This window comes from Magallana gigas, chromosome 6 (assembly GCF_963853765.1).
Source record: "Magallana gigas chromosome 6, xbMagGiga1.1, whole genome shotgun sequence".
NCBI classification, from domain to species: Eukaryota; Metazoa; Mollusca; class Bivalvia; order Ostreida; family Ostreidae; genus Magallana; species Magallana gigas.
The window spans coordinates 47,157,023-47,184,381 of record NC_088858.1 but is presented as its reverse complement, the minus strand read 5'-3'; the positions used below and the strand labels follow the sequence as shown (position 1 = coordinate 47,184,381).

Here is a 27,359-nt window from a genome sequence, read left to right as displayed (position 1 = left end):
AGCCAGAACCCCTGATCCGGGGGCCATAAATTTCACAATTTTGGTAGAGGGCCTCATGGACATCATAATCATGCATTCAGTTTTTTCCTCACTTGTGTGGAAGTAGAGAAGAAGATTTTTGAAAATTTGGCTTTTTTTGCATATTTGGCCCCGCCCGTGGCACCCCAGGGGTGGTAGAGCCATAAATTTCACAATTTAGATTCTTCTTACCATAGAGATGCTTCACACCAAAAATGGTAACGATTGGCCTGGTAGTTTTCAAGAAGAAGTTAAAAATGTAAAATTGTTAACGCACGACGCACAACGCACGACGCACAACGCACGACGACGGACGAAGACCAATTGCAATAGGTCACCTGAGTGACTCAGGTGACCTAAAAATGAAAGTTCCAAAATAAAACAGTACCTAACAAATTCCATTTAAATCGCTTTTATATAATATTAGACAGGACACGGCTCGTTCATTCAGCACAGCTTGCTACTCTCGAGAGGAGGTACTATGGAGTATGACGAGGTCATAAAAAAATTTGGAAGTTTTGGAAACTATCAGAAGCGATTGTATTTTGTGCTATTTTTGCCAATCATTTTCAACTCCTTCAGTTCTCCAGTGACCAATTTTCTTCTTGGGGAACAGCTTCACAGGTTTGTTGATTTTAAAGATCTTTAAATGGTGACGAGTCATGAACATTCTAAATACTTAATATGTTTGTGTTCAGTAATTCTAATATTAATCTTATGTCAAAGTAAAAAAATCCAAAACGAATTGGTTCGGTTAAAGGTACAGCTTACTGCTCCAAACGACCCCATAGTCTGACTAATCAAACGGATTTTTTATTAAAGTCAGTGTTATGATACAGACCGTAAGGCTATTTTTAGCGCATATACTAGCACAACTCTGCTAAAACTAGTTAGAGCTAATCATTGCATGTCGCCTTGTAAGCTCGCAAAAAATATCTAGAGAATTACCCTATTAAAGGAAAATAGTCTAAAGAAGTATGCTTTATATTTTTTAAGTAGATTTCTAGATATGTAATATATAATTGAAAAACAAACTTTAATTTTGTTTTTATCCGTAGGCTTTAACGCGCAAGGCCTGTTAATAGCAAATTTCTTTGCAAGTATTTGTAAATAAAAAGCCTGCCGTAACTACTAAACTAAACTATATGTTACCAAAACGAATTTAAACGTTCGGTCCTCTCTACTTTTTAAGTGTTATCACAAATCTAAATTTCGTCATGTCCAAAGTTCTAGTTCATAACTTCTGGGTATACATTGCCTTTTAAACCAAATCCATGCTTTATAGTAATATATCGCTACTGCCTACTTTCATGTAACATCTATAGGTTGACATAGAATCTTTTACTGTCAATTTCACTATCGTGTATTATAATATAACAACAGGGAATCAATATGTTAAACTAAAGGCGTTCCCATCGTTCGTCTGCTTACATGCGACCAGCCATTTAATCTTTTCATAAAATTCTAAGTGTTATGCCCGATATAGACGTTGGTTTAAGGAGTTTCAGGCAGTTGACTTGTTCATGATATATTGAGTTACCCCGAAAATGCATGAGCATGACGGGCGTTGATATTTATATGATAAAGTCAGGCCGTTCACTTAAAATGTAAGACAAGGTTCAGTAACATTTCAGAGCCTTTTCCGTCAGTACCATGCATGTAACCATCTGTAAGCAGCTTTTTTAGGGTAACTATGCAGTGATCTTTTAGTCAAGTTTCAGTGACTTTTCATTGGACAATCAAAGGGATTTATCAATATATATTAGGTAGTTATATTTCAGTCATCTTTCAGTTACAGTTGCGTGTTTTTTAGTCGACACCTATGAATATTTTAATTGATAACATCACCTGACTTCGAGAACTTTATTCCACGATACCTCAGTTTTAATTGAAAGGATAAGGTAAATCTTTTTACAAATATTTTATTTGGTATTCTTTAGCTTTTGGACTGGGATACTTCCAATATTATTTTCTGTAACGTTATTTACATTTATCATGAAATTCAATATATCATGAACATGTCAACAAGGGTTTAAACTTACATTCATCTTATATTTATGACGAGTATATAGGTACAATATATTCCTCTGTGGCCTGACTTGAAACATCTGAATTTAAGATAAAATTTGTTTATAAATCAAACAAGATATCTGTGAGCCAATGCTCACTAGTGATACCCCCGCTCTGATGTGAATATGCAAAATAAGCAAAGTCGGCAATTAACAGAAAGCTGGCATCCGATTGGTACAGAAATATATCCCACAATATGGCATGCCTAAACAAATAGTGTATTAAAATTTCAAGCATCTGCAATAAATAGCTGCTGAGAAATCTTTGAGGAAAATTTGTTTGAACATTTTGGCTAAAATAAACAAAGTACTCATTTAACAGGAAGTTGACGTCCGATTGGTACAAAAATATATCCCACGATATGGCATGCCTTAACAAACACTGTGTAAAAATTTCAAGCATCTCCGATAAATAGCTGCTGAGAAATCTTTGACGAAAATTTGTTTGAAAATTTTGGCAAAAAATAAACAAAGTACTCATTTAACAGGAAGTTGACGTCCGATTGGTACAAAAATATATCCCACAATATGGCATGCCAAAACAAATAGTGTGTTTAAATTTCAAGCATCTGCGATAAATAGCTGCTGAGAAATCTTTGACGAAAATTTGTTTGAAAATTGTGGCTAAAAAATAAGCAAAGTCGTCATTTAAAAGGAAGTTGACGTCCGATTGATACAAAAATAAATCCCACGATATGGCATGCCTAAGCAAATAGTGTGTTTAAATTTCAAGCATCTGCGATAAATAGTTGCTGAGAATTCTTTGACGGAAATTTGTTTGAAAATTTTGGCAAAAAATAAACAAAGTACTCATTTAACAGAAAGTTGACGTCTGATTGGTACAAAAATACATCCCACGATATGGCATGCCTTAGCAAACACTGTGTTAAAATTTCAAGCATCTGCGATAAACAGTTGCTGAGAATTCTTTGACGGAAATTTGTTTGAAAATTTTTGCTAAAAATAAACAAAGTCGTCATTTAACAGGAAGTTGACGTCTGATTGGTACAAAAATATATCCCACAATATGGCATGCCTATACAAATACTGTGTAAAAATTTCAAGCATCTGCGATAAACAGTTGCTGAGAAAACTTTGACGAAAATTTGTTTGAAAATTTTGGTTAAAAAATAAGCAAAGTCGTCATTTAACAGGAAGTTGACGTCCGATTGGTACAAAAATATATCCCACGATATGGCATGCCTTCACAAACACTGTGTTAAAATGTCAAGCATCTGCGATAAATAGTTGCTGAGAAAACTTTGACGAAAATTTGTTTGAAAATTTTGGTTAAAAAATAAGCAAAGTCGTCATTTAACAGGAAGTTGACGTCCGATTGGTACAAAAATATATCCCACGATATGGCATGCCTTAGCAAACACTGTGTTAAAATGTCAAGCATCTGCGATAAATAGTTGCTGAGATAAATGCGACAGAAATTTTTGTTACGGACGGACAGACAGACGGACAGACAGACGGACGGACGGACAGACAGACAGACACAAGGGTAAAACAGTATACCCCCTCTCCTTCGGAGCGGGGGTATAAAAATATAAAGTTATTAATAACATTTGCTACTGATGATAGATACTGATCAGGAAATAACATAACAAGTTCTAGAGGGCCAGGAAAACTCACCTTCTGACCGCAAGCTTTGCATTAAGTTGAACCTGTGCATTTGTATTACCTTTCTTGTGCTGGAAAAGATTAACGGCCATGAATGTTAATGGAATGTCACATAATGCACCATGTTTCTCATGGGTGGATTATTTTTAGAAAATAATATATCAATTTATACTCAATCCAATCTAATATTAAACTCGAAAGAAAAATTTTAATATAAAAAATGTTCGAAACATTACTCATAGTTATGTGATATCCCATGTTTACGTTACATCTTCTTTGACAGTTATTATTTCAAAGCTGTAATTACATAGCTGTAATGTTTTGCATCTGCCCAAATCTTCATATTTTAAAACTAATTTAGCATACTGTGGTGAAAGTTTGATAACGTTATTGTTGATTTTGATTATAAACACAATGCTCTTCATAATTTTATGAAAAGAAGAAAGGCAGCAAAAACGAAACAATTTTTTTTTTACTAAAACAATTACAACAAAATTTCTAGAAATAATATCTATCAAAACTTAAGATGAACAGAATGTCTTAAAGTTGGTTCTAATGTTTTACGAAAATGTATGTCATTGAATTGCTAATAAATAAAGTACTAGCCTGTGGTATGGGTTAGCCAAAAAGGTAGAGTTAGCGGTAGCGTCTTACTTCTTAATATACTGTATACAGGGAAATATTCGACCTGTTTTATTTTCGCCCATATCGCATATGTTTTCAGCGTGCGAATTTTAGAATTCCGATGTCTTCAATTATATCTCTTTGTTTTCAAGTGTAGCTCTGTATACAGTACAGAATGGAAAATATATAACATGTGAATAAATTATCATGGTCCATTTTTCTTTAAGGACTGAATTATGGATTTAATATAAAACGTCAAAGTTCAAGACGTCGATTCGCATGCATGTGGCGGCTATCTTTTTTTCGTATTTTACATAATATGTTGTCTTAAAATTCAGAAGTTATTATTTCGCTTTTAAATTATCAGAAAAACATGTAAACTTAGAAAAGCATTTTTTGTTGCTTTTATGATTGTTTACACCCATGACATTGATTTTGGATCAGCCCTCGTTATACAAGGTTACTTAATTTATTTTTATCAAATACAAGGTATATTTCTCACTCTTACTACAATGAATCTACATTGGTAAGTTTAATTGCGAAAACAACCTTGGGCTATTTAACTTAAGAAGAGTATATTATGCATACGTTTTAAAATTACATAAAATTGATCTACATTTATCTTTTTTCTCATTTAATTGTACAGTCTAGACTGTCTTCTGAAACCATCAATGGGGATTAAAAGAAAAAGGTCGTGACACATAAAGCAGCGAGTCCATTAAAGGGGGCTCACTACACGTTGAAATAGTTTCTCAAATGAACAAAAATTACTGGACTATGAATAATAGCATGATGGATCAGAGATATAAAAGTAAAAAAGGCGATAATATGTGCAATTTTAAATTAAAAGCATAATTTTAAAAAATTTTCCCATGAGTTCTATGGTCAATACAACGACTTTGTCAGCAAATGCAATTTTCCACTGGGTCGCATGCTGACTGACGTTTTTCATACTAATTGTTAGCCATAAATAATCACCTAATTGTCTACGGACTTTTCCGTTTTTCCCCCCGATTACGACAAAGAGTACGCTGCGGGTGTGACCGGTCAGCAAAGGATGCTCACTCCGACTAGACACCTGATCCTACGTCCAATGAATGGAGGTCCGTGTTGGCTCAATGTTTGTATTTTGAACATCAAAACAAACCAAATCGTTAACGTTGCGTTTTTTCCCTAATATGACTTTTCCCGATTTTTGACATTTACCTCTATTATGACATGCCCAATTGCGACAAGAAGCACACGGCGGGTGCGACCGGTCAGCAGAATGTAACGTACCGAGCTACTTATGCTGCCAGAGGAAGGGTTCGTGCCTGGTCTTTTTCAGGGTTTTGGGTATACACTAACAAAGTCATATAATATAATGATTTCCTATTGATTGTCAAAAATGATTGGTATAGCCTAACCTTACTTAGGTTAATAATCAACAAGTAATTTCAGGGAATCTGGAATATTTACAAACACGACAAGGGTATAATAAACAAATAATTAACACTGTGTGTGATGTACTGGTGCTTCCTTGTTCAAGTCGGACAGTACACACCCACAGTGACAATCTACTGAGGTCAACCACTCAGCTAAAATGACTGACCGTCCTCAGATTACCGCATATAATGTAGGCTGCCTTATTCAGGACGGACAGTATATGTGGTCGCACTGTAGGCTGCCTTAATCAGGACGGATAGTGGACACAATGGCCTGGACGACAGTCTGATCAGCCACTAGAGAAAGGAACAATGGCTAGCCTCTCCGAGGAAAGCCTTTTGTGATAGACTGACAAGCCAAAACGACTGCAATGCCTAACCTACAGTACCAAGAGGACAACCTCTCTATGGCCTACCAAAAACACTTAATACCGTTACGAACGGACAAGCTCTGTATTGACATACTGACTTCTCTCTTCTGCTGATCATTTACTAAAGCAGCCGACAGCTGATTCTCTGTCGTATTTATACCCTTGTATCATGTGACATAAACCAAGAAACTAAAAGAAAAACCGGTCCAGGCCGAACCTAAAATGCTCACTCCTCCTAGGCACCTGATCCTACCTCTATCTTTTTGGAGGTCCGTGTTGCTCTGCTTTAAATTTGTATTTCGTTTTATTGACTTTTTAAATGGTTGACGGTTTGTTATTGTCTTTTTTTTCATTCAACCAAATCGATTAATACCAAAAATTCACAAAGTCATCTTGTGACGTGTGTCTTAAAAAATATGTCTAGGTGTAGGTTGGTACCTTAAGGGGGATGTGCAGCCATCTTGTACATTTGAGGATGGAAATTGAGAATGTGGTTTGTTTCTGTCCGAAACTGACACTAAAAGATATAAAGGCAATAAATATGGAGTCCTAAATGTCATTTTACTTTGAAAAGTATGCATACTAGAACAGGAAAATGCCTTTTTAATCACAAAACAGTTGTCGAACTGCGAAGCTACAGATGGATGGTATTTCGCGATTCGTTTTTTCTCTTTATCTCGGTCACGAATTTTCTGGTCCACGTCATCTTGATCATAGAATGAAGTGTCAATTGTTCATGAAATCTTGTCCGGAATTTTCGTTTAAATAGCATTCCAGACAGACTAACTCCCGAAGTAGAGTAAGGCGTGTTCTGTACATGTTCAAATATTTGGTCTATTCATTTTGCAAATTTATTTTCTGCACTAGCGATTTTCAAACGTTTCAGTATTGACTGTTTCTATCTCTAAACTTAACATTTAGCTTGAGGCCATAATGGAGCCAATATTCTATGTCATATTTTTCATGGAATCCTTAATCTTGAACAGATCTGAGGTCCATCGTTTACGATCTGTATCAGTAAACAATGTGTTTGTGACAACGTGTAAAGACTCTTCCAATTTTGTCTGTCGTGGTCTTCCTAACGATATTAATTCCCTTGGAGTTCTCTTGGAAGTTCAGTTCTTTTATTGGCTCTGGGATTAATGTCTAAATAATACTTGGCACACACGACACCTCGTACTCTTCAGCGTCACGATATATCCCGGACCATTATACTTTTTAACGCAGATGTCTTTTCATAACTACAATTCCTGGATTTTCAAAGTATAGATACAAGAATATCAGGTTTATGATGCCAAGTTCAAGTCGATTCCATAGAGGTACATAAGAAAACGTGCACATACCCATATTATGCTAATATCTTCATTTTCTGTTTGAAATAAGCGTTTTCCACATCTGACTGCAACTGGAATATGAGATAATTTGTTTTTCCCTATTCTGAATTTGTAGTAAGACGTCTCCAAGACCTGCGTCTGTAACAAATTGTGTTTTCGCTTCAGTGTCGATGTAACCTACAGTTTTCGCATTTGTAAAAATGTTCTCGTTTAACTTTCTGAACGATTTCTCTTGTTTCTGTCCCCAGAAAAAAAATCTCAATGTATCTTGTTAGTTTCCCCAGCGGTTCCGATTTAATAGCAAGACCAGATACAAACCAAGCAAACAAGTCCTCTAGGCCAAGAAAACTTCATCCCTGGAACGGTTTCGGTCGTCTAGCTTTGGTTACAGCTTCAATCTTGACATTGCCAGGACCAATTCCTCTTGCACACAACAGCCGATTCATGAAATCAATCTCCGATAACTCGAACTGACAAGGTGAAGAGTTAGCCCTTTTCTTTGAGTCTCTGTAACAGCCCTTTAAGGTTTCTGTCATGTTACATCTTAGTTTTACCATGAACAAAAATGCGCCATAAGTATATTTCTTGAGCCCTAAAAGTATTCAGGAGTAGGAGTAAGTGAATGTTTTTTTAGCTCACCTGAACCGAAGGTTCAAGTGAGCTTTTCTGATCACCCGTTGTCCGTCGTCCGTCCGTCCGTCTGTCTGTCTGTCCGTCCGTCTGTAAACTTTTCACATTTTCAACTTCTTCTCAAAAACCACTAGGCCAAATTTAACCAAATTTAGTACAAAGCATCCTTATGGAAAGGGGGTTATAAATTGTAAAAATAAAGGGCACAGCCCTTTTCAAAAGGGAGATAATTGCGAAACAGTAAGTATAGGGTGCATGTCTTTAAAAATCTTCTTCTCAAGAACCACTGCACCAGAAATGCCAATATTTACACAAAAGCTTGTATATATAGTGAAGATTCTAAATTGTAAAAATCGTGACCCTCGGACCAAAACTGGGGCCCCAGGCGGGGTTCAAAGTTTAACATAGAAATACATAGGAAAATGTTTTAAAAATCTTCTTCTCAAGAACCACTGCAACAGAAATGCCAATATTTACACAAAAACTTGTATATATAGTGAAGATTCTAAATTGTAAAAATCGTGACCCTCGGACCAAAACTGGGGCCCCAGGCGGGGTTCAAAGTTTAACATAGAAATACATAGGAAAATTTTTAAAAAATCTTCTTCTCAAGAACCACTGCACCAGAAATGCCAATATTTACACATAAGCTTGTATACTTAGTGAAGATTCTAAATTGTAAAAATCGTGACCCTCGGACCAAAACTGGGGCCCCAGGCGGGGGTCAAATTTAACATAGATATACCTTAGGAAAATGTTTAAAAAATCTTCTTCTCAAGAACCACTGCACCAGAAATGCCAATATTTACACAAAAGCTTGTATGTATAATGAAGATTCTAAATTGTAGAAATCGTGACCCTCAAATCAAAACTGCAGCCCCAGGCGGGGTTCAAAGTTTAACATAGAACTACATATGAAAAATGTTTAAAAATTTTCTTCTCAAAAACCACTAGGCCAAATTTAACCAAATTTGGTACAAAGCATCCTTATGGAAAGGGGGTTATAAATTGTAAAAATAAAGGGCACAGCCCTTTTCAAAAGGGAGATAATTGCGAAACAGTAAGTATAGGGTGCATGTCTTTAAAAATCTTCTTCTCAAGAACCACTGCACCAGAAATGCCAATATTTACACAAAAGCTTGTATATATAGTGAAGATTCTAAATTGTAAAAATCGTGACCCTCGGACCAAAACTGGGGCCCCAGGCGGGGTTCAAAGTTTAACATAGAAATACATAGGAAAATGTTTTAAAAATCTTCTTCTCAAGAACCACTGCAACAGAAATGCCAATATTTACACAAAAACTTGTATATATAGTGAAGATTCTAAATTGTAAAAATCGTGACCCTCGGACCAAAACTGGGGCCCCAGGCGGGGTTCAAAGTTTAACATAGAAATACATAGGAAAATTTTTAAAAAATCTTCTTCTCAAGAACCACTGCACCAGAAATGCCAATATTTACACATAAGCTTGTATACTTAGTGAAGATTCTAAATTGTAAAAATCGTGACCCTCGGACCAAAACTGGGGCCCCAGGCGGGGGTCAAATTTAACATAGATATACCTTAGGAAAATGTTTAAAAAATCTTCTTCTCAAGAACCACTGCACCAGAAATGCCAATATTTACACAAAAGCTTGTATGTATAATGAAGATTCTAAATTGTAGAAATCGTGACCCTCAAATCAAAACTGCAGCCCCAGGCGGGGTTCAAAGTTTAACATAGAACTACATATGAAAAATGTTTAAAAATTTTCTTCTCAAAAACCACTTCACCAAAAATGCCAATACATACACAAACGGTTGTATATATAGTGAAGATTGTAAAAATCGTGACCCCTGAACAAAAAGTGGGGCCCCAGTAGGGGTTTAGATTTTAACATATATAGGAAAATGTTTTAAAATCTTCTTCTCAAGAACTATAGTGCAACTGTTTGGGATATTACTATGCATACATGTACATCCTTAAATAATGTAGATTCAAAAAATTGTAACTCCCGGACAATTGATGGGCACCAAGAGGGGTTCAAAGTTTAAACATTTTAAAAAACATAAAGGAAAAGTTTAAAAATTTTCTTCTCAAGAACTACAATGTTTTAGTTTGTGGAATTTCTATGCCTTCGCTCATGTAGATTCCTAATTGGTAAAATCGTGACCCCCGGACCAATACTGGGGCCCCAAGATGGGGTCAAAGTTTATTATAGAAATATAAAGGTAACGTTAAAATATCTTCTTCTCGAGAACTACAATGCCTCAATTTGTGAGATTACTATCATGCATACAACCTTGGATAATGAAGGTTCGACAGTTTTAAAATAGTGACCCCTGGACTAATACTAGGGACCCAAGATGGGTTTAAAGTTAAATGTAGAAGTACCGGTATATATGGAAAATGTTTAAAAATCTTCTTTTCGAGAACTACAATGCATCAGTTTGTCAGATAACTACGTAAGCACCCTCAAATAGTGTAGATTCGAAATTATAAAAGCTGTGACCTCAATCTAATACTGGGGCCCCAAGAGGTGTTCAAAGTTTAGCATAGAAATATAGAGGGAAAATGTTGAAAAATCTTTTTCTAGGGAACTATAATGCTTCAGCTTGTGAGATAACTATGCAAGCATCCTTAAATAATGTAGATTCCAAATAATTAAAACTTTAGCCCTGAACTAATACTGTGGCCCCAAGAGGGGTTCAAAGTTTAACATAGAAAGATATATTGAAAATGTTTTTAAAAAGTTTTTCTCGAGAACTATAATGCTACAGTTTGTGAGATTATTATGCAAGGATCCTCAAATTGTGTAAACTCTAATGTAGTGGAACCAAGAGTTATCTTTCTTGATGTTCTGTACAGTCTGAGAGTTATTTCTCTTGAAGTGGAACTCTGCTACGTTCAGTTTTTCAGGTTGTGTACGTGCGGTCCTACCGCAGTGCTACACATTTTCATTCCTATGTTACTGTTTATGTTGTTCAAGCCAACCATAAACCTCGGACCATAACTGGGTCCCCAGAAAGGGGTTCAATGTTTAAAATAGAAAAAGCATATGCTACGAAATGTAATGTTACAAGGAACTGCTGTTCAGGTGAGCGATGTGGCCCATGGGCCTCTTGTTTATGAGTATATTAACGTGGATATTTTCCCTCATTAATTTGAAGCGCAGCAGATTTTGGAAAGAGCAGGTCACCATAGTGAGCGCTTGTTGACTAAATCGAGCTTTGTACGTAAGCCACCTTAATAGCCCATTAAGCAGTCCGTAGGGGAGGAGAACTTGACAGTGAAAACCACTAATAAACATTGGGAATCCCAGTAATAGACTAATTCGAATTTGAATATTGTCTAGTCTCTGTCATTTTTGTGAAGAGTTGACCATTGCATAGTTTTGTTTTTGTCTTAAAAATACGTAATTATGCAGCGACTGCCGGTGAAGACGAGGTTGTTAAAGCTTTTTTGTATGAATACGCACCATGCTCTGTTTTTCTTTTCAATTAAAATTTTAAAACGAATTTTCTCTCGTTTCATTTGAATTTGGGTTGGATATTGAATGCCAAATATCACTCAAGTGATATTTAGGTATCTCCACTTTATTAATCAAACGCAAAATGCATCCATATATCAAGATCAAAGGAAAATCAGTCGGTCAAGGGAATCGTGACTCTTAATGATAATAAACGAATTCTGTAGTTCTTTATCTATATATCTAACGGATCTATACCTTTTTAAAAATGTAATGAATTGGATAAGGATTGTTGAAATCTTAAATCATATTTCACATAGATTATCGGCGACAATACCAGAATACTTTGCTCTGGGTGACAGAAAAGTCAGGTATATTAAAATCTAATATTTAATTGTAACTTCTTTCCAACTGTTCTGTATTTAGAACATTCTCAAGAGTTTGCAATACCGGTAAATGATTCAAATCTATGGAAAATATATACACGAGAAAAGTTATAAATGACAATAAAATAGCTGAATTTAATTACAAAAGGCTCCATAATATTCTCTGCAACAACGCATATTTAAGTAAATGGTTAAGGGACAAGGGGGATTCTTCTATGTTACGTCTTATGAAATGTGACAAACAACGTCTTTTCTCAAAATTTGCTGATGCATTGTGATATATAAATGTACTTACATGTTTTTAATTTGTAATTCTATAAAGCTACTTTGAGAGAACAGTCTCATGTAGCATCGTCCACTGGGGAGTGTTTGGACTTTTTGTGTTGTAAGGACCCTGGTGGACCATAATTGTCAAATAGTATCAGAGTACTTATATATTATACATATACTTATACAATGCAATTGTTTGTTAAAATACAATTTATCCAATATATGTATATTCATTGTTTGAAAACAAAATATATTCGACTTAATATACAATATATCTATGTATTAATCGTCAAGTCTAGATTTATGTTTTTGTCCCCCGCCGCAACGCGGAGTGGGGACATAGAAATGCCGGGCGTCCGTCACACTTTTTTGTAAGCGCTCTCATGCCTACAAATTTTGACGGATTTTCATTAAATTTATACCAAATGTTTATACAAGTACCACTATTACCTTGGTCAAGTTCGAAAATCAGCATTGGTCGATACTTTTTGTTGGAGTTATGGGACTTTGACCACAACAATGACTCTGTTTTATCAAAAAATTGACCTTGTAATAAGCACTCTCATGCCTACACATTTTGACGGATTTTCATTAAATTTATACCAAATGTTTATACCACTAATACTTCGGTCAAGTTTCGAAAATCAGCATTGGTCGATACTTTTTGTTGGAGTTATGGGACTTTGACCACAACAATGACTCCGTTTTATCAAAAAATTGACCTCGTAAGCGCTCTCATGCCTACAAATTTTGACGGATTTTCAATAAAATTATACCAAATGTTTATACCACTAATACCTTGGTCAAGTTCGAAAATCAGCATTGGTCGATACTTTTTGTTGGAGTTATGGGACTTTGACCACAATAATGACTCCGTTTTATCCAAAAATTGACCTCGTAAGCGCTCTCATGCCTACAAATTTTGAGGATTTACATGAAATGTATACCAAATGTTTATACCACTAATACCTTGGTCAAGATCCTAAATCAGCATTTGTCGATACAAGTATACTGCTTGACTGGCGGGGGGCCCAGGAATTCTATTCTTGTCCTCACTTATTCCTGTATTGTTTATGAATTATTGTTATCTGTATAAAAATTGAATAATAAATAATATTGAAAAAAAAGAACATTAAAGACCTCATATAATTCAAGTATACAACATGTCATCTTCCCAAGTCAAGGGTTTCTGATCCGCTCTGCTCTACATCAAAAACCATTGACCTGGGAACATGTAGATACATTAAGTTAAACGTACTTTATCTTTGTCCAAAAGGAGCTATTGTGGTTATAATTTAGATTAATATTATATTATTCTCAAACTAAACAAAAAATCGAGTGATATACGTGCTTTGTATTCATTGTGCTTTTTGAGTAAATTCAATACAACAGACATAAACAGAAACGTTTTGAGTCAGCCTATACGACCGTTTTAATCTTTAATGACATGACTTTTTCTTGCAGATGTCGGGTTCCTGGCCTACCAAACGACACGTTTGAAATCCAAAATGATTACCACAAATATTTGATTAACTTATCCATACCCCTAAAGGCAGACGGTGACTATGAACAATGTCTGGTGGTCAAAAACGGTTCGCTGGAGAAATGTACTGACTGGGTGTACGACCGTTCCATGTTTACAAATACTGTCAATTCACAGGTAGACAACTGCCTTCAAATTAAGGATAAAGTGTCATCATGATCGATTGTTTTCAAGAAAGTATCAATTTATAAAAATGTGTTGTAGTTTAACTTGGTCTGTGACCAGAAGTTGATGCGGTCCCATGCTGTCATGGCGTATTTCATTGGAACAGTAGTATCAACCGTCGTGTTCCTTCCATTAGGTGACATGTAAGTAATTATTTGCCTATCCATAATAAAGTCATACAGTATGGACTTAAGGTACAGTATGGACTTAGGTTGTTGATGTATTGCTGCACTGATAGGGTTTTATTCGAGTATCAATGTCTGAATATGGTACTGAGATATTTTGTTATGAAAATAAATGCCAATGTACGTACCTATTATTTACGTAGAAATATACATGTACATAACTAATAAAAGTTTAAAGTCATTTCGTACAGAACTAAATTACTATTCATATTTCGTTTTAAAAATCTTAATAAAATATATCAAACATGAAAAATTTGTCAAATTTAAACTAAAAATGACAACATTAATGGAAAACAAAAGCAATTTTAGTGTAAGTTTAAGATAATTCCAAAGTTGACTTAAAGCCCTTTTTTCAAAAAGATAAAATTTGTATTGTAAAACGACTTTTCAGGGTGTTTTAAAAATGATTTCATACTGTTCAAACAAATGAGAGATGACTTTGGTTTTCCAGATGAGTTTTTGTTGAAGAAAACTAAAAATAGTGATATATTTAGTATAAAGTGAAACTTAACGAAACTTTAAATCTGATATCTTGGGTAAACATTACACTACAGGAGTAAATGATAATATAAAACAAACCATGTGTCTTTGTAATGAACAGTAAATGATAATATAAAACCAAACCTAGTGTCTGTGTAATGAACAGTTATAAAGAAGTATTACAAATACTCATGTTAAGTTTACTATGGGATATTTTAACTAAACAGGGCTTAAAAGGCTAAAGAGATCATAGGTTAATGTGTATCATTGTAATTATATAAATTAATTAAAAGAGCTACAATGACGTACATATAGTATAAATCTCATTTTTACTGGTTTTAATGGGTTTTTTTTTTTTTTAATTTCAATTCAAAAAACACTATCTTAGTATTTTTTTGTTTAATTTTAATGGTTTTTGTAAGGACTGTGCAGTAATACAAATAATAACAGATTAATAGTCTTATCTTTAGGTTGGAATCACAACATTTGTAATTTCAATCAGTTATATATTGGATTTATAATAATTCTATTGAAAAAAAAGTGTTTCACATCTATGCTTGACCCTTTATTTACAACGCTTCAGATTATTTTTTTTTTTGGAAAAATGACTAAATACTCAATGCATCTGCTCCACGCGGTTAGCTGTTGGTGTTAATATATTTTATTGTACTGTTTTTATAGAGTGGGCCGCCGGTACATGGTCTGTATAAGCACATCACTTACCTTCATCGCCAATATTGCTATGCCATTCTCCACCAGTGTATTCATGTTTTCTGTTTGTCGATTCTTCGATGGTTTTTGCGGAAACTGTCTTTACATGGCGTCTTTCATTATAGGCAAGTCCTTTTGGGTTTGTTTAACGGTATATTTTGTTAAATGGATTACTTATATGATAGAGATTTGTTTTCGAAAGTTTGGGTAAAAATGTTTTGATAAAGTAACTATAATGCAACTTTATAACACATTAAACATTTGGCAGCTATGGAGTTTGTCGGGCCAAAACATCGCATTATATCCGGTACTTGTATCCTGTTAGTATATTGCTTAGGCGAGTATATTCTTCTCTTACTTGGATACTTCATTCGAGACTGGAAATGGCTACAATTCACACTGGCTGTTCCTATGGTCATTCCTTTAATATATTGGTGGTAGGTATCCTTTTTAAACTCTTACAAGACTTATTTCGTCAAAGTGTGTTCAGGGTTTGTTATATTAGCCCATCACTTTTTATAATTATAAAAAGCGTTATAACCACATGAAGTCGCTTTTTGTGTTTGTTCATTATATTTATTTTTAATTATAGAACAACATGCACATATAGAATGACACCACTCACAATAAGAATGCATAGTTCTGTTAAACATAATGGAAGTTAAGACAGAAATAAATTTCATACATTTACTCAGAAAAACGATGTAGGCCAAGAACATCTTGTCAACTTGACATATGTATCGCTTTGGTAGCTTAACGAAAAAGGCTTTTCATTTTTTTTCCATACCTTCCATAGAGGTAAATTGAGACAACAATCGGAAATCACTATGATGGTTATTTTGAAATAAGATGACCGCTATTCAATGTGAAGGACATCACTTGTTGTCTTTTGTTTATTTAGGCCTAAGGTCTTGCCAGAATCACCTCGTTGGTTGATCTCCCGACAACGCTATCGAGAGGCTCTGAAAATTCTCCGATACGCTGCCAAAGTAAACAAAGTCGAACTCGACGAAAGCAACTGCTCCAATGTCAACGTTGGACACGATGACGGGATTCTGAAAATTATAAAGGAACTGATCAGAACTCCAAAACTTGTGATCCGGTCCTGCATTATGCTGATGAATTGGTAAAATTATTATAAATATCGTATAATATTAAACTTGAGTTGTAAGCCTAAGGTATAAAACACTGTTTTGACTCGTATATTGTGTGAAGTCATTGTGCATTTTTAATTTAATCATTTTGGTATAAAAATCTCAATTAAATGAAAATATAACACCTTGTCCTATGTCTCTCCTTAGGTTTGTTATATCGTTCATCTACTACGGTCTTACCATAAACATGGGAAAGCTTGCTGGGAACTTGTACGTTAACTTCTTAGTTGGAGTGACTGTCGAAGGACTTGGTTATCTTCTCTGTTTCGTGATGAACAAGACGGGTAGAAAACCCCTGCACTTAACAGTGATGTTTGGAAGCGGATTTGGCTGTTTGCTATCTATTTTGCCTGCGCTGTTCTTAGATTCATGTACGTGCAAGTATAAAAATTCAAAATTTTCTTCTTTTCATCATTCCTAATCTTACATGTTTTACTTTTCCAGAAATACGCAACATAATTCATATTAATTCATATATATTTTCAGAAATGGTAAAGTTGTATAAACTCAAGATGCAAACTTTCCCATTTATGACAATAATTAGATGAAAAATTAAGTGAGGATTTCTGAGCACTTTCTGTCTGTCATTCACCTATAAACAGCAAACATGTTTTACTTTTCCAGAAACACATAATTCATTTCTAACTTGCAAATTAATACTGGAAAAACTTGAGTTTCAAACGAATTGTCACTACCTTTATAAAGAGAAGGGAAATATATAAATGTTATATTAAAGTTTTAAAATTCAGAAAATTTAAAACTATCTATAACAATTTAAATTGTAATAAATAGTTTTAAATTCTCTGAATTTTGAAACTTTAACGTAACTAAAAAAATAATTCATGAAAACAAAGGATAACATGCATCTTCTGAATCGGAAAAAAATTAGGGAAAACTGTATTATAATTCCAAGGGTTTTTCCATGGCACGCTTTTGATGGTCGAGACCTGCCGCGAGCCGGGCTCGCGTATATGGCCAGACCGCGTTGCCGTCTTATAAATACAAACGATCATTTAGTAACCCCTAAAAGTGTAATATATCGGGATAAGTGAATTTTGTACATTTCATGGTAGCTTACACTCTGTAACAGTTTGTAAATTGCCAATCTATTTTGAATTTGTTGTTTATATGAATTAAAATTTACCTCGCAGGTCACGTGCCAGTAAATACATGTACGATGTTATTGATGTGATTATACTCTTGTATAACCAATCGTTTTATTGCGAGCCTTATAGATGTCCATGTAATACAGTAGCAAGAACCGTGGCCGTTTGATTTTGGGAGGGATGCGTATCTCATGTGAAGTTTTAAGCCCTGATTTGTTAACCAGCGTCGGTTTATCAAGGGCATCCTAAGTAATCCATAAACAGACCTTATAAATGTTTTCGTTTGATCAATAGCATCTCAGAAAAATGTCATGACGTTAATTGGAAATGGAAGTTTTATGAAATTTGGAAAAAGGTTGCTCAGATGGGCAGTTAACTTGGTGTTTTACCTCTTTTTAAAACCTTTTTAAAGAATGTAGGTATGACCACAACTTTATGACAAAAGATGCAATAAAGGAACCGAGACAGTATTTGAGATAAAATTTTGGTTTTTTTTTCGACATGCATAAAATGTTTTACCTGTGCATTTTGAATGATTTACTAAAATTTAAATGTTGAAAGTCAAGTTACAAACGATATACAGAGGAAAGATTTCATTGTTATGTAAACAAAGCTCGAGTCTTATATTTATGTCTATGTTCCTTTAACTGAACTTTAACTGAACTACTGGTTGTCATGAAACACAGATTTAATTTTTGTTTTCTATTACTAATAAATATTACGCTCACAGTTCTCTGAAATATTGGACCAGTATGAATATTGGTATTTTTACAGTATTCTGGTGATATAATTTTTTTTGTCCCCCGCCGCAACGCGGAGCGGGGACATAGAAATGCCGGGTGTCCGTCCGTGCGTCCGTCCGTCACACTTTTTAGTAAGCGCTCTCATGCCTACAAATTTTGACGGATTTTCATTAAATTTATACCAAATGTTTATACCACTATTACCTTGGTCAAGTTCGAAAATCAGCATTGGTTGATACTTTTTGTTGGAGTTATGGGACTTTGTGACCTTGTAAGCGCTCTCATGCCTACAAATTTTGACGGATTTTCATTAAATTTATACCAAATGTTTATACCAGTAATACTTTGGTCAAGTTCTTTTAGATTGTAGTATTTTGGATATATTTGCGACAGGAAAAATAGAAAAAAAATGGGTGGTGGGGGTAAAAAAAATGTCCCCCCCCCCACACACACATTTAATTCTGGAACAGCCTGAATGTTTGAAAATATTGCAATTTCATATACAGTATACTAATATACTGCTTGACCGGCGGGGGACCCAGGAATTCTATTCTTGTAAAAATAAGGATTTCATATATATTCTATTATCCATTAACCTTTTAAGACATTTAAAGTAAAATGTAAATTAAAATTGAAAGCGCTGAATTATTTCTGTAAAAAAAAAAGTTCTATGCAAAATGGAGATAAAATTTAGTTTCCTGCTTGTCTACTGACAACGCATATATGAAGTGAATTATTTAAACATAAACATGCTTTCTTTGGTAATTCATGCGCGATATGAAGGTGGCAACAATGCAGAAGAAATACATAACCCGCGGGTTACATAAATTTTTTCTGCAATGATCGCTACCTCCATGAATCATCAAGGAAAGCATTTTATTGTTTTTATTTACATATTTCTTTAAAGCTGCTTGGTCCGATTTTATATCAAATTTTATGCCCGCATTAAATAATGGTTATGCTAAGTATATGTATAATAATAGACATTGCAGTAGTTTTCCCAGTCAATTAAGCCAAATTTCAATAAAGAAAACTACGTACAAAATTTGCTAACAAAACAAATGACTTAAAAGGGTACCGCGTTATTTCGCCTCATGTTAAAGTTTACCCCTGACGACGAGACGGGTATGGTTGTATTACGAATTTGACATCGCTTTAAATAAAGGTCGAAATGATCAGACAAATTACAAATAAACATGTGTACGTTTTGTTCGCTAATATTTCTGAAGTTTGCTTTCTTTACAATCGGTTGAATAACCCCAATTATTCGGGGGACGAAACCAAACGGTGTCCTTTTCTAAACAATCCCGTGATGCATGTTGGTTTGTTTTTTCGTTTGCCCAAAAAGAAATTATTTTTATTTACTTTGAATATTTCTAACTTTGAAAGGAGACTGATTCTGCTGGTGTAAATAGGAGAAAGTCCATAACTTTCTAAGATAAATGGTTTGTATAGAAAACAATTTGATACTGTAATAACAAAATAATCGGACCAAGCAGCTTTAACACATTATTATCCCCTCGCGCAACTTGTTGCGAAGGGGATATAGCATCGCTACCGTGCGTGTGTGTGTTCGTATTTGTGTATGTATGTATGTATGTATATGTGTGGGTGCACTCCATTTCAATTTCTTGTAAATTAAAAAAAAAAAACCCTTCCAATAGAATTTCCTCAACCTTTGCACAAATATGCCTCATTGTAAAAGATGAAAACAAATGCAATGTCATATTAATTGGTCAAATTTTTATGCAAAAACTTAGATAAAATTACACCATTGTAAAGGAGGGGGCATACATTATGACAAAATTCGTTCAAAACTAAAAATATTTATCATAGATTGCACACTTCTGTAAAATAACAAATAAAAAATGCATGTGCCTTTTCAAAGCATTAATACTAGTACTATTACAAATTATTATTTCATTAAATCAATGTCATAATCAACTTTGTATACGAGTTATCAATCGAAATTTTTGAATAAGAGTTATCAATCACCCAAAGCGAAAGTAGCGTGACAGAACAACGTTACGGTGAGTTAATAGCTTAATGTGTGTTTGAATGTTTGTTATTATCCCCTCGCGCAACTTGTTGCGAAGGGGATATAGCATCGCTGCTGTGCGTGTGTATGTGTGTTGAGCTTGGAAGCAAGTTAAAGAAAACCCTTGCACGGAAATTTATCAAACTTCGTATACCTATTTGGCATGGTACATGTAAAAGGACAAAGCCTGGTAGTTTTCAGGTCAATTAATTGAGTACTTTTTGATATATCGTTAAAATAACACAATTTTAAACAGAAATCTTATGTACGATTTGACAATGACAACTTCCGCTTCATTTCTTTGAAACCAAAGTGAAAGTTAGCAGTTCAAATCAACAACTTGATATTTTTTGGATTTAAATCTAGTACAGGTAAAGAAAACGTAGTTTTTGAAGTAATGGAGGGTTAGTAGAATGTGGTCTTTACATTTACATAACTATATATTCCTAAATAATGCATTCACACACAATAACTCATGTCGCGAGGGGGTGCTCCGCTTAGCGGTGCCCTTGTTAAATTGATTGTGAAAAGAAGGTAAAATTAGTTAATGTACATCAGTACATTAGCTAAAAGAAACAGCCAAATCACCTTTCATAAGAATTTGAGTCTGACATGATTATACTGTAATCCGGGAAATATACGACTGTTTAATTTTCGCCCCTTTTGGCCTCAGCGGGCAAATTAAAGACTGGGCGATTTTCAATGTCTCAAATGATCTCCCTGAAAACACAACTGTGTAAGGACGAATTTTAAAGGGGCGAAACTATTGGCAAGTGGAGAAGGGCGAAAATTACACGGGTGATTATAATCCTGTATACAGTTATTATTTCGTGGAGTCCGTGATTTTTTTTTTCGAACGCTGTGGGTTTCGACTAATCGATGAACGATTTCAGTCTGGCTGTTTCAATAGAGCTATGAATTAACTATAAGTTTAATTTCCGTAAGAAATAGAGGGAATCATACTCGGTAGATGTAAATATAATTATACAATTCCTACATGTAGAAGCATTAAAGGATTCAGTCATGGTACTATTCATGGAATAAGAACTCCAGTGATAACATATATAAACATACATATTAGAATCAAGGGTCAAGCTAGGGCCACATTTATCATACTACTCTGGATCTGATTTTAGCTTACACCTGGCTTTTGGTTGCATTCGCTATGATCGGGAAGTTTGGAATCTCGGCTGCTATTGGTGAAATCTACATTTACACCGGAGAGCTGTTCCCTACTGTAGTTCGAAGTTTCATTCTAGGCTTCTGTGGAGTTGGAGCGCGAGTCGGGGCAACACTTTCTCCATATATATACCATTTAGTTAGTATAAGAGTGGGGATTGTATCTTTCTTTTGTATACATGTATTCCTTCAGACTTCTACCTCCATATTCTGCAGCCAACTATTGTTTCTAAATTTAATTAAATTAGTAATTATTGATCTACATTTGCTATCATGTTATAAATTGATCATTTGCATTTATCATTCGTGCCCAAAGAAAACAGTGAACAAAGCATTTTTATCTTCATTCATGTTTCTTGTGAGCGTGCATAGGGAAACAATTGCTGAAAACCAAAACGTGACAATATTACTTTGCTGAAGAATATGAACATCAATCCTGACGGCGACTTAATCATAATACTAAAATATATTAGGCAATTTTTATTGACAACAAACAGAATTTTGAAAACACTTCCAAGAAATGCTCATACAGCGATATACTTTGCAAAACAGAAATTACAATCACTTTTACAATTTATGTTAATTTTGCCGGTCGAGGATGAAAGCTACATGAATGATAAGGCAAATTCTGAAGATTGTTACAATCTAAAAAAAGTACAAAAGTGCGCCGAAAGTCAGCGATTTTCATCGATAAAGTTACTATGTTATGTACTTAAAAGAAATTTTATTTTAAGACACATGTAAATGAATTTCCATCTAATTATTAAAGAATTTAACGAGGAAATACAAACTGATAACTCGTATAAAGATGAAATATGTGCAGTTTAAACATATTTGAAGATGTCTTTCACATACTCAGTATATACATGTTAATCACTTTCATTTAATTTTTAACAATTGTTTTACTTTTCATTTATTGACTTATCATTAATTTAAAAGGTATTCTGCATATGCAATTTATTTATTAAGGTTACATACATGTATGATCTTTTATTTTAATTAAGCAACACTATATATTTAAACAAAAGAACGATTGCACTCAAGCCATAAACAATGGAACCTATTTCAGTGTCATTTTAATGTAGGAAATATCAACAAATTGCTTTTTTTTTCGTAATAAACTATATAAAATCAAAAATGTCAGCTGACCCCTACTTTGTTTTAAAGCTTAGTGATTACTATATACACTAAATTCAGCGCTTACAGACGTTGATTCTCATAGTTCAAATATCAATAGATTATGTGAGATGAAAAAGTTTGCTAAATTTGCATATTTATTCCTTTTACTTTTTACCCGGGCCTACAAGTGCACTCCTCATTTTTTGCCATCATTATCGTAAAGCCAATTTTTTGTAATTGTTAAATTCAACCTTGTTAATTCATAACAAATCTGTGACGAAATTCACTTTATATTAAAGAAATCTGACACTCATTTAGAAAAGGGGAGGGGTACAAATTTTAAATCGGAAAGTGCTATAAAATTATGCACCCATTTCCGTATTGAATGCACAATCGGAAGATATATCAATTATTTTATTCTTCAAAACTACAGGCTGACGGAAGATTTGGGGAAGCTCTTCCTTTGATAATATTTGGAGGTTCAACCATTATCGTGGCAGCTCTGTCGATTAAACTTCCGGAGACGAAGGGTCGTAAGCTCTTGGAAAAGGTCAAGGACGCAGAGCACAAGGACGACATTAGCAGTGATGAGTATGGAAATCAGTATATCAGTTATTAATTTTGAACACCAATAATAAATGAAAAGTTTAGTCAAGAGAAACAACGAAATTAAGTACAAAAAATATGAACAACAATTGAAGTGAGATTTTATTTATATTGTAGGTGCGAAAAAGAAATGTTTTCAACTAATGAGAAGCTTGAATATACGACCAGTGAATCCTCACAGTTATAAAATGCTAATTTTTTTATTTTAAATAAGAAGCTTTAACTTATGTGAACTTTATATATGTTTGCTTTATTCATGCCACATATAAACAATTGAATCACAGTGTTTGGTCCCGACAGTCACACAGATCGCATTTTCCTTAGAATGAAAGTAAAAATCCAAAAGGTCTTAACGTTCATCTCAGTACTATAGCCCATACAGAAGAAAATCTCCAATATGCAATTTGATAATGTTTCATTCTAGAGATTTAATCATAGTGACACAGGTGATCTGAAAAATAAAACCATTAACAGTAGCAAACTTGTGCAGATGCAAGTAGGACAGGAAAGGAGGGATGAACAAGGCAGTCATATTGCTTTTACAGTGAGACAATTGGTGCGTGAAAATTTTGCAAAATAAAAACAAATTTACAATAAATTCCAATTCTGTTTCACCGAAGAAAACGGTGTTTTTATACAATCAAGTACTATCTATCAAGAAAGTGATTGTATTTTTTTAAAATCATGTCGTTGCAAAGACACATACGACTTATGCAGATCGTTTAAAGCGAAAAGTCAGGCGAGAATAATATACCAAGTATTGTCGAAGAAGCAACCAGCACACGTGAACGGGCGCTGATCTAGAGGGGGGGGGTTTTAATTGTACATTGTAAAATAACCGAAAATAAGCATCAGAACCACCTTCCTTACCGTAGAAACTAAATATCCTTTGAACCCCCTCCTCCTGGAAAACAAATTCTAGATCCGCGCATGTGTATATAATTATTGATATCTTTGTTCTTAGTGTTTATCTAAAGACTAAACATGTATAAATTCAACGGTAGAATCAACCAAATGAAATAATTTCAATGTCCTTTTAATACATGTATAAAAATAGCAATAACTTCATGCACCTGCTAAATAGTAGTACAGTTTATATAAATAAATATTTCCGGATTGAATGCTGAATAAATAAATTGTTCAGGATGGCAAGGTTTAGATAATTTAAAAATACATCATTTTATACATTTTAGACAAAATGGAGCATTTTACCTGTCATCGGTGTGCAACCGACGATATAGCTTTCAAAAAATAGTGGACCATTTATTCATAAAGCATGCAAAAGATGTATTTAAAGTCATGTCAAAAGAACTTAATATACAGACGGTAAAATTGGGTCATAGGAGACATACATTCTTTAATGTTCCTCAAAGTTTCTAAACCAGATTAACCAGGTCGAGGTTGCCTTCCTGTCCGACAGTTTCATAAAAGTGATCAAACAAAAATACTTCCACATACTCGAAGACGACTAAAACTGGATGGATAAAGTAAATTTAAAACAACGACATTTTATTAAAGACAACAGCAGAACACCAATAGGCGATTTTGGTCACCCACTTGGTGAGCAGGCATATGGCTATACAATAAACAAAATTAAGTGTTCAATCAATCATTATACTCAATGCAAACAAATGCTCAAGAAATATATTTTTCACAGTAATGAATACAATCAATATTTAATTTCAATTATTGAAAATAGTAAGTAAATGTAATTAAATGCATAAACAATATTGGTCATATATGTATATGATTAAGGCGGGTTATTGGCTAGGTGAGGCGGACCCTGGAAACAGTTGACCACATAATCCCAAGCCCTGAGCAGGCCCTGGAAACAGTTGCCTACATCAAAGACATAAGAAATCCTGCCATTTTGCAAATTCCGCATTACAATTACATAATTCACATTAAATTAATCAACTAAAGACCGAGTCCAATCCACTGCTGGAGCACAAGCGGAAGATGATATAAGCCATGACGAGTTCTGGAATCTTGATGTGCCATTCACAATTGATTTTTTAAGTCCTTATAGTAAACTGTAAATGAAATCAGTATCTGTTCAGCAACAAACAATATATAAATAGTGCCTGTTTGGGAGGGTAACAGTTGAAATTGACACTACGAGAAAACCATTGTCAACCGACGCGAAGCGGAGATTGACAATGGTTTTAGGGGGGGGGGGGGGGGTCAATGTTAATTGTTATCCACCCAAACAGGCACTATTTATTTTATTATACTGAATGTCGTAATTTTAGAGAAATTTTTACTGCTTTTGTTTAGAAATGACGTGAATTCTACGGCGAACCGTACGCGCTTAATTTACGCGCATGTAACAATTCATTGTGTTACCCGTTGCTAAGTGTGTTGCTAACGCTGAGAGTAATAGCACGGATTATTATCTGCGTCTAAACCAATCAGATTTCAATGTTTGACATGAAAGTATAATAAACCATATTGTTAGCACAATTACTTTAAAATTATTAGTAAGTGAATCAAAAACGTATGCATTTACAACGTCTGAGGACTGGGTGGGTTTGGGAAAAACGTTTGCAGCCGATCCTTGTTGTTTTCGCCATTTCTTTATGAAAAGGATGCTGAACCCGACTAATATTTGAGTTTGCCAAACCCGATTGAAGATAACCGAACCTGATTGAAATCGAAATGAATTGTATTTAGAGTTTAATGTTATCAGGTCTGCTGTTTCTTGTATAAAAAATTTATTCTTTGGGATAAATTCCAATGATTCAGTTATTATTAATCATAAAAAACCTATTCTCTATTATTTTTCACTGTTTGCAAGTTATGGTTGGTTGGTACAGCAATTAACTAATTTGAAATATAGGCCATTGAAACGTTTGTTTGACGCAGATAGTGCATATACAATGCAGTTTGACGTTTCGGCACTTCGGTAATATGTACGACAAATTCTGAAACTTTAATGCCTCATGAAAGTAACGCCCTTAGACGAAAACAACAATCATTACAATTTAATTCTTGGTTAAAAATTTGTCAAAGTGTGGTTAAACTGTCCAAAAAGGTGTTTTTTTTGGTGAACGTTTCCTTTATCCCTTATAGAAAAAGACAAATATGTTGTTTGGAAAATTAAATACAATATATTAAACATGAAATATTTCTTTTACTCATTTTCATTAATATATACCAAATTATAATAAAAATAATAATAATTTATATACCAAAAGACATAATCGTGATCACTGTATTGTGCAGAGTATCTTTATGTGTAGCGTCTCAATTGCAATAGAAAAAATATTGTATTATAAGATGAATTTAAAGTCTTTTAACTTTTTAAATTTGGTAATATGATGTAAAATGACAATAACAAACTGTCAACTATCTCAATAACCCATAACACGAAATACAAATTCAAAGAAGAGCAACAGATCTCTTTTGAATTTTTTCCCCGACATCGTCGAATGCCGATAACGTTAGACGGCGTGATTCGAAACTCATAACTGAATCAAAGCTATCGCGATCGTAAACACGTTTATTTTTGTGTCGGTAAAGAGGTAAGTAAGGTTTAATCTTCATAAATTAATATCGATGGAATAATTATACAAAAATCTTCACACATCTGTAAAACATTCCAGAAATCTTTTCATTATGTATTAATTCTGTATGCAATTTTTATACGCCAAGTGATTCCCAACTGTCGCATGAACTCTAAATAAATGTAACCAAGAACCCTTGAATTGTGAAAAATTGAAATGCAAATTATGTTATTTAAAGTTTTGTAAGCTTAAATGTACTGTCGTTCAACCTGTATGTTAATTTTTTAAACAATCTGACTTCAAATGTCTATTTCATGACGATCTCTACTGAAAGCATGCTTTGCAGTAAGGGCATATATACCGCGCATTGCAATCGTGTTTACCATGGATGTGATCTTGAAGGCCATCCTTTCTGCTGTAGCCACAGCTCATTGTGTGGCGCAGAAGACTTGACTTGTAAACGTGTCTTGCGTTGCATTTAAGACATGCCTGTGGCTTTAATGCATGGTGATTGTTAATGTGCCTCTGGAAATAACCCCTGTTTAATAACGTCTTCTGGTATATACCTCACTGCGTTTTGTGACGGTTGTTGCGAGTCTGCTCATGCCTTTGAAACCCCA

The 27,359-nt window shown here is 34.2% G+C and overlaps 1 protein-coding gene and 1 long non-coding RNA gene across 3 annotated transcripts; one reads left to right on the top strand and one right to left on the bottom strand.

Moving 5' to 3' along the window:
• The first annotated feature begins 448 nt into the window (after window positions 1-448).
• LOC105336985 (organic cation transporter protein) lies at window positions 449-23,516 on the top strand. 2 transcript variants are annotated; one of them, XM_011441513.4, is made up of 10 exons: window positions 449-642; window positions 13,669-13,864; window positions 13,952-14,055; window positions 15,259-15,413; window positions 15,557-15,725; window positions 16,190-16,414; window positions 16,590-16,813; window positions 21,466-21,647; window positions 23,061-23,218; window positions 23,351-23,516. In XM_011441513.4, the coding sequence occupies exons 1-10, from the start codon at window positions 500-502 to the stop codon at window positions 23,418-23,420; spliced, it is 1,626 nt and encodes a 541-aa protein (XP_011439815.3). In that variant the 5' UTR covers window positions 449-499; the 3' UTR covers window positions 23,421-23,516. The 2 variants fall into 2 exon arrangements, with proteins under 2 accessions (XP_011439815.3, XP_065943596.1); XM_066087524.1 differs by lacking the exon at window positions 449-642 and adding an exon at window positions 1,624-1,705.
• Window positions 23,517-24,857: 1,341 nt separating this feature from the next.
• LOC136276201 (uncharacterized) lies at window positions 24,858-27,154 on the bottom strand. Its single transcript, XR_010714629.1, has 2 exons — window positions 27,123-27,154; window positions 24,858-25,266 (listed from the first exon to the last, which is right to left on the bottom strand). It is a non-coding gene; the product is annotated as an uncharacterized lncRNA (long non-coding RNA).
• Between the last annotated feature and the right edge of the window lie 205 nt (window positions 27,155-27,359).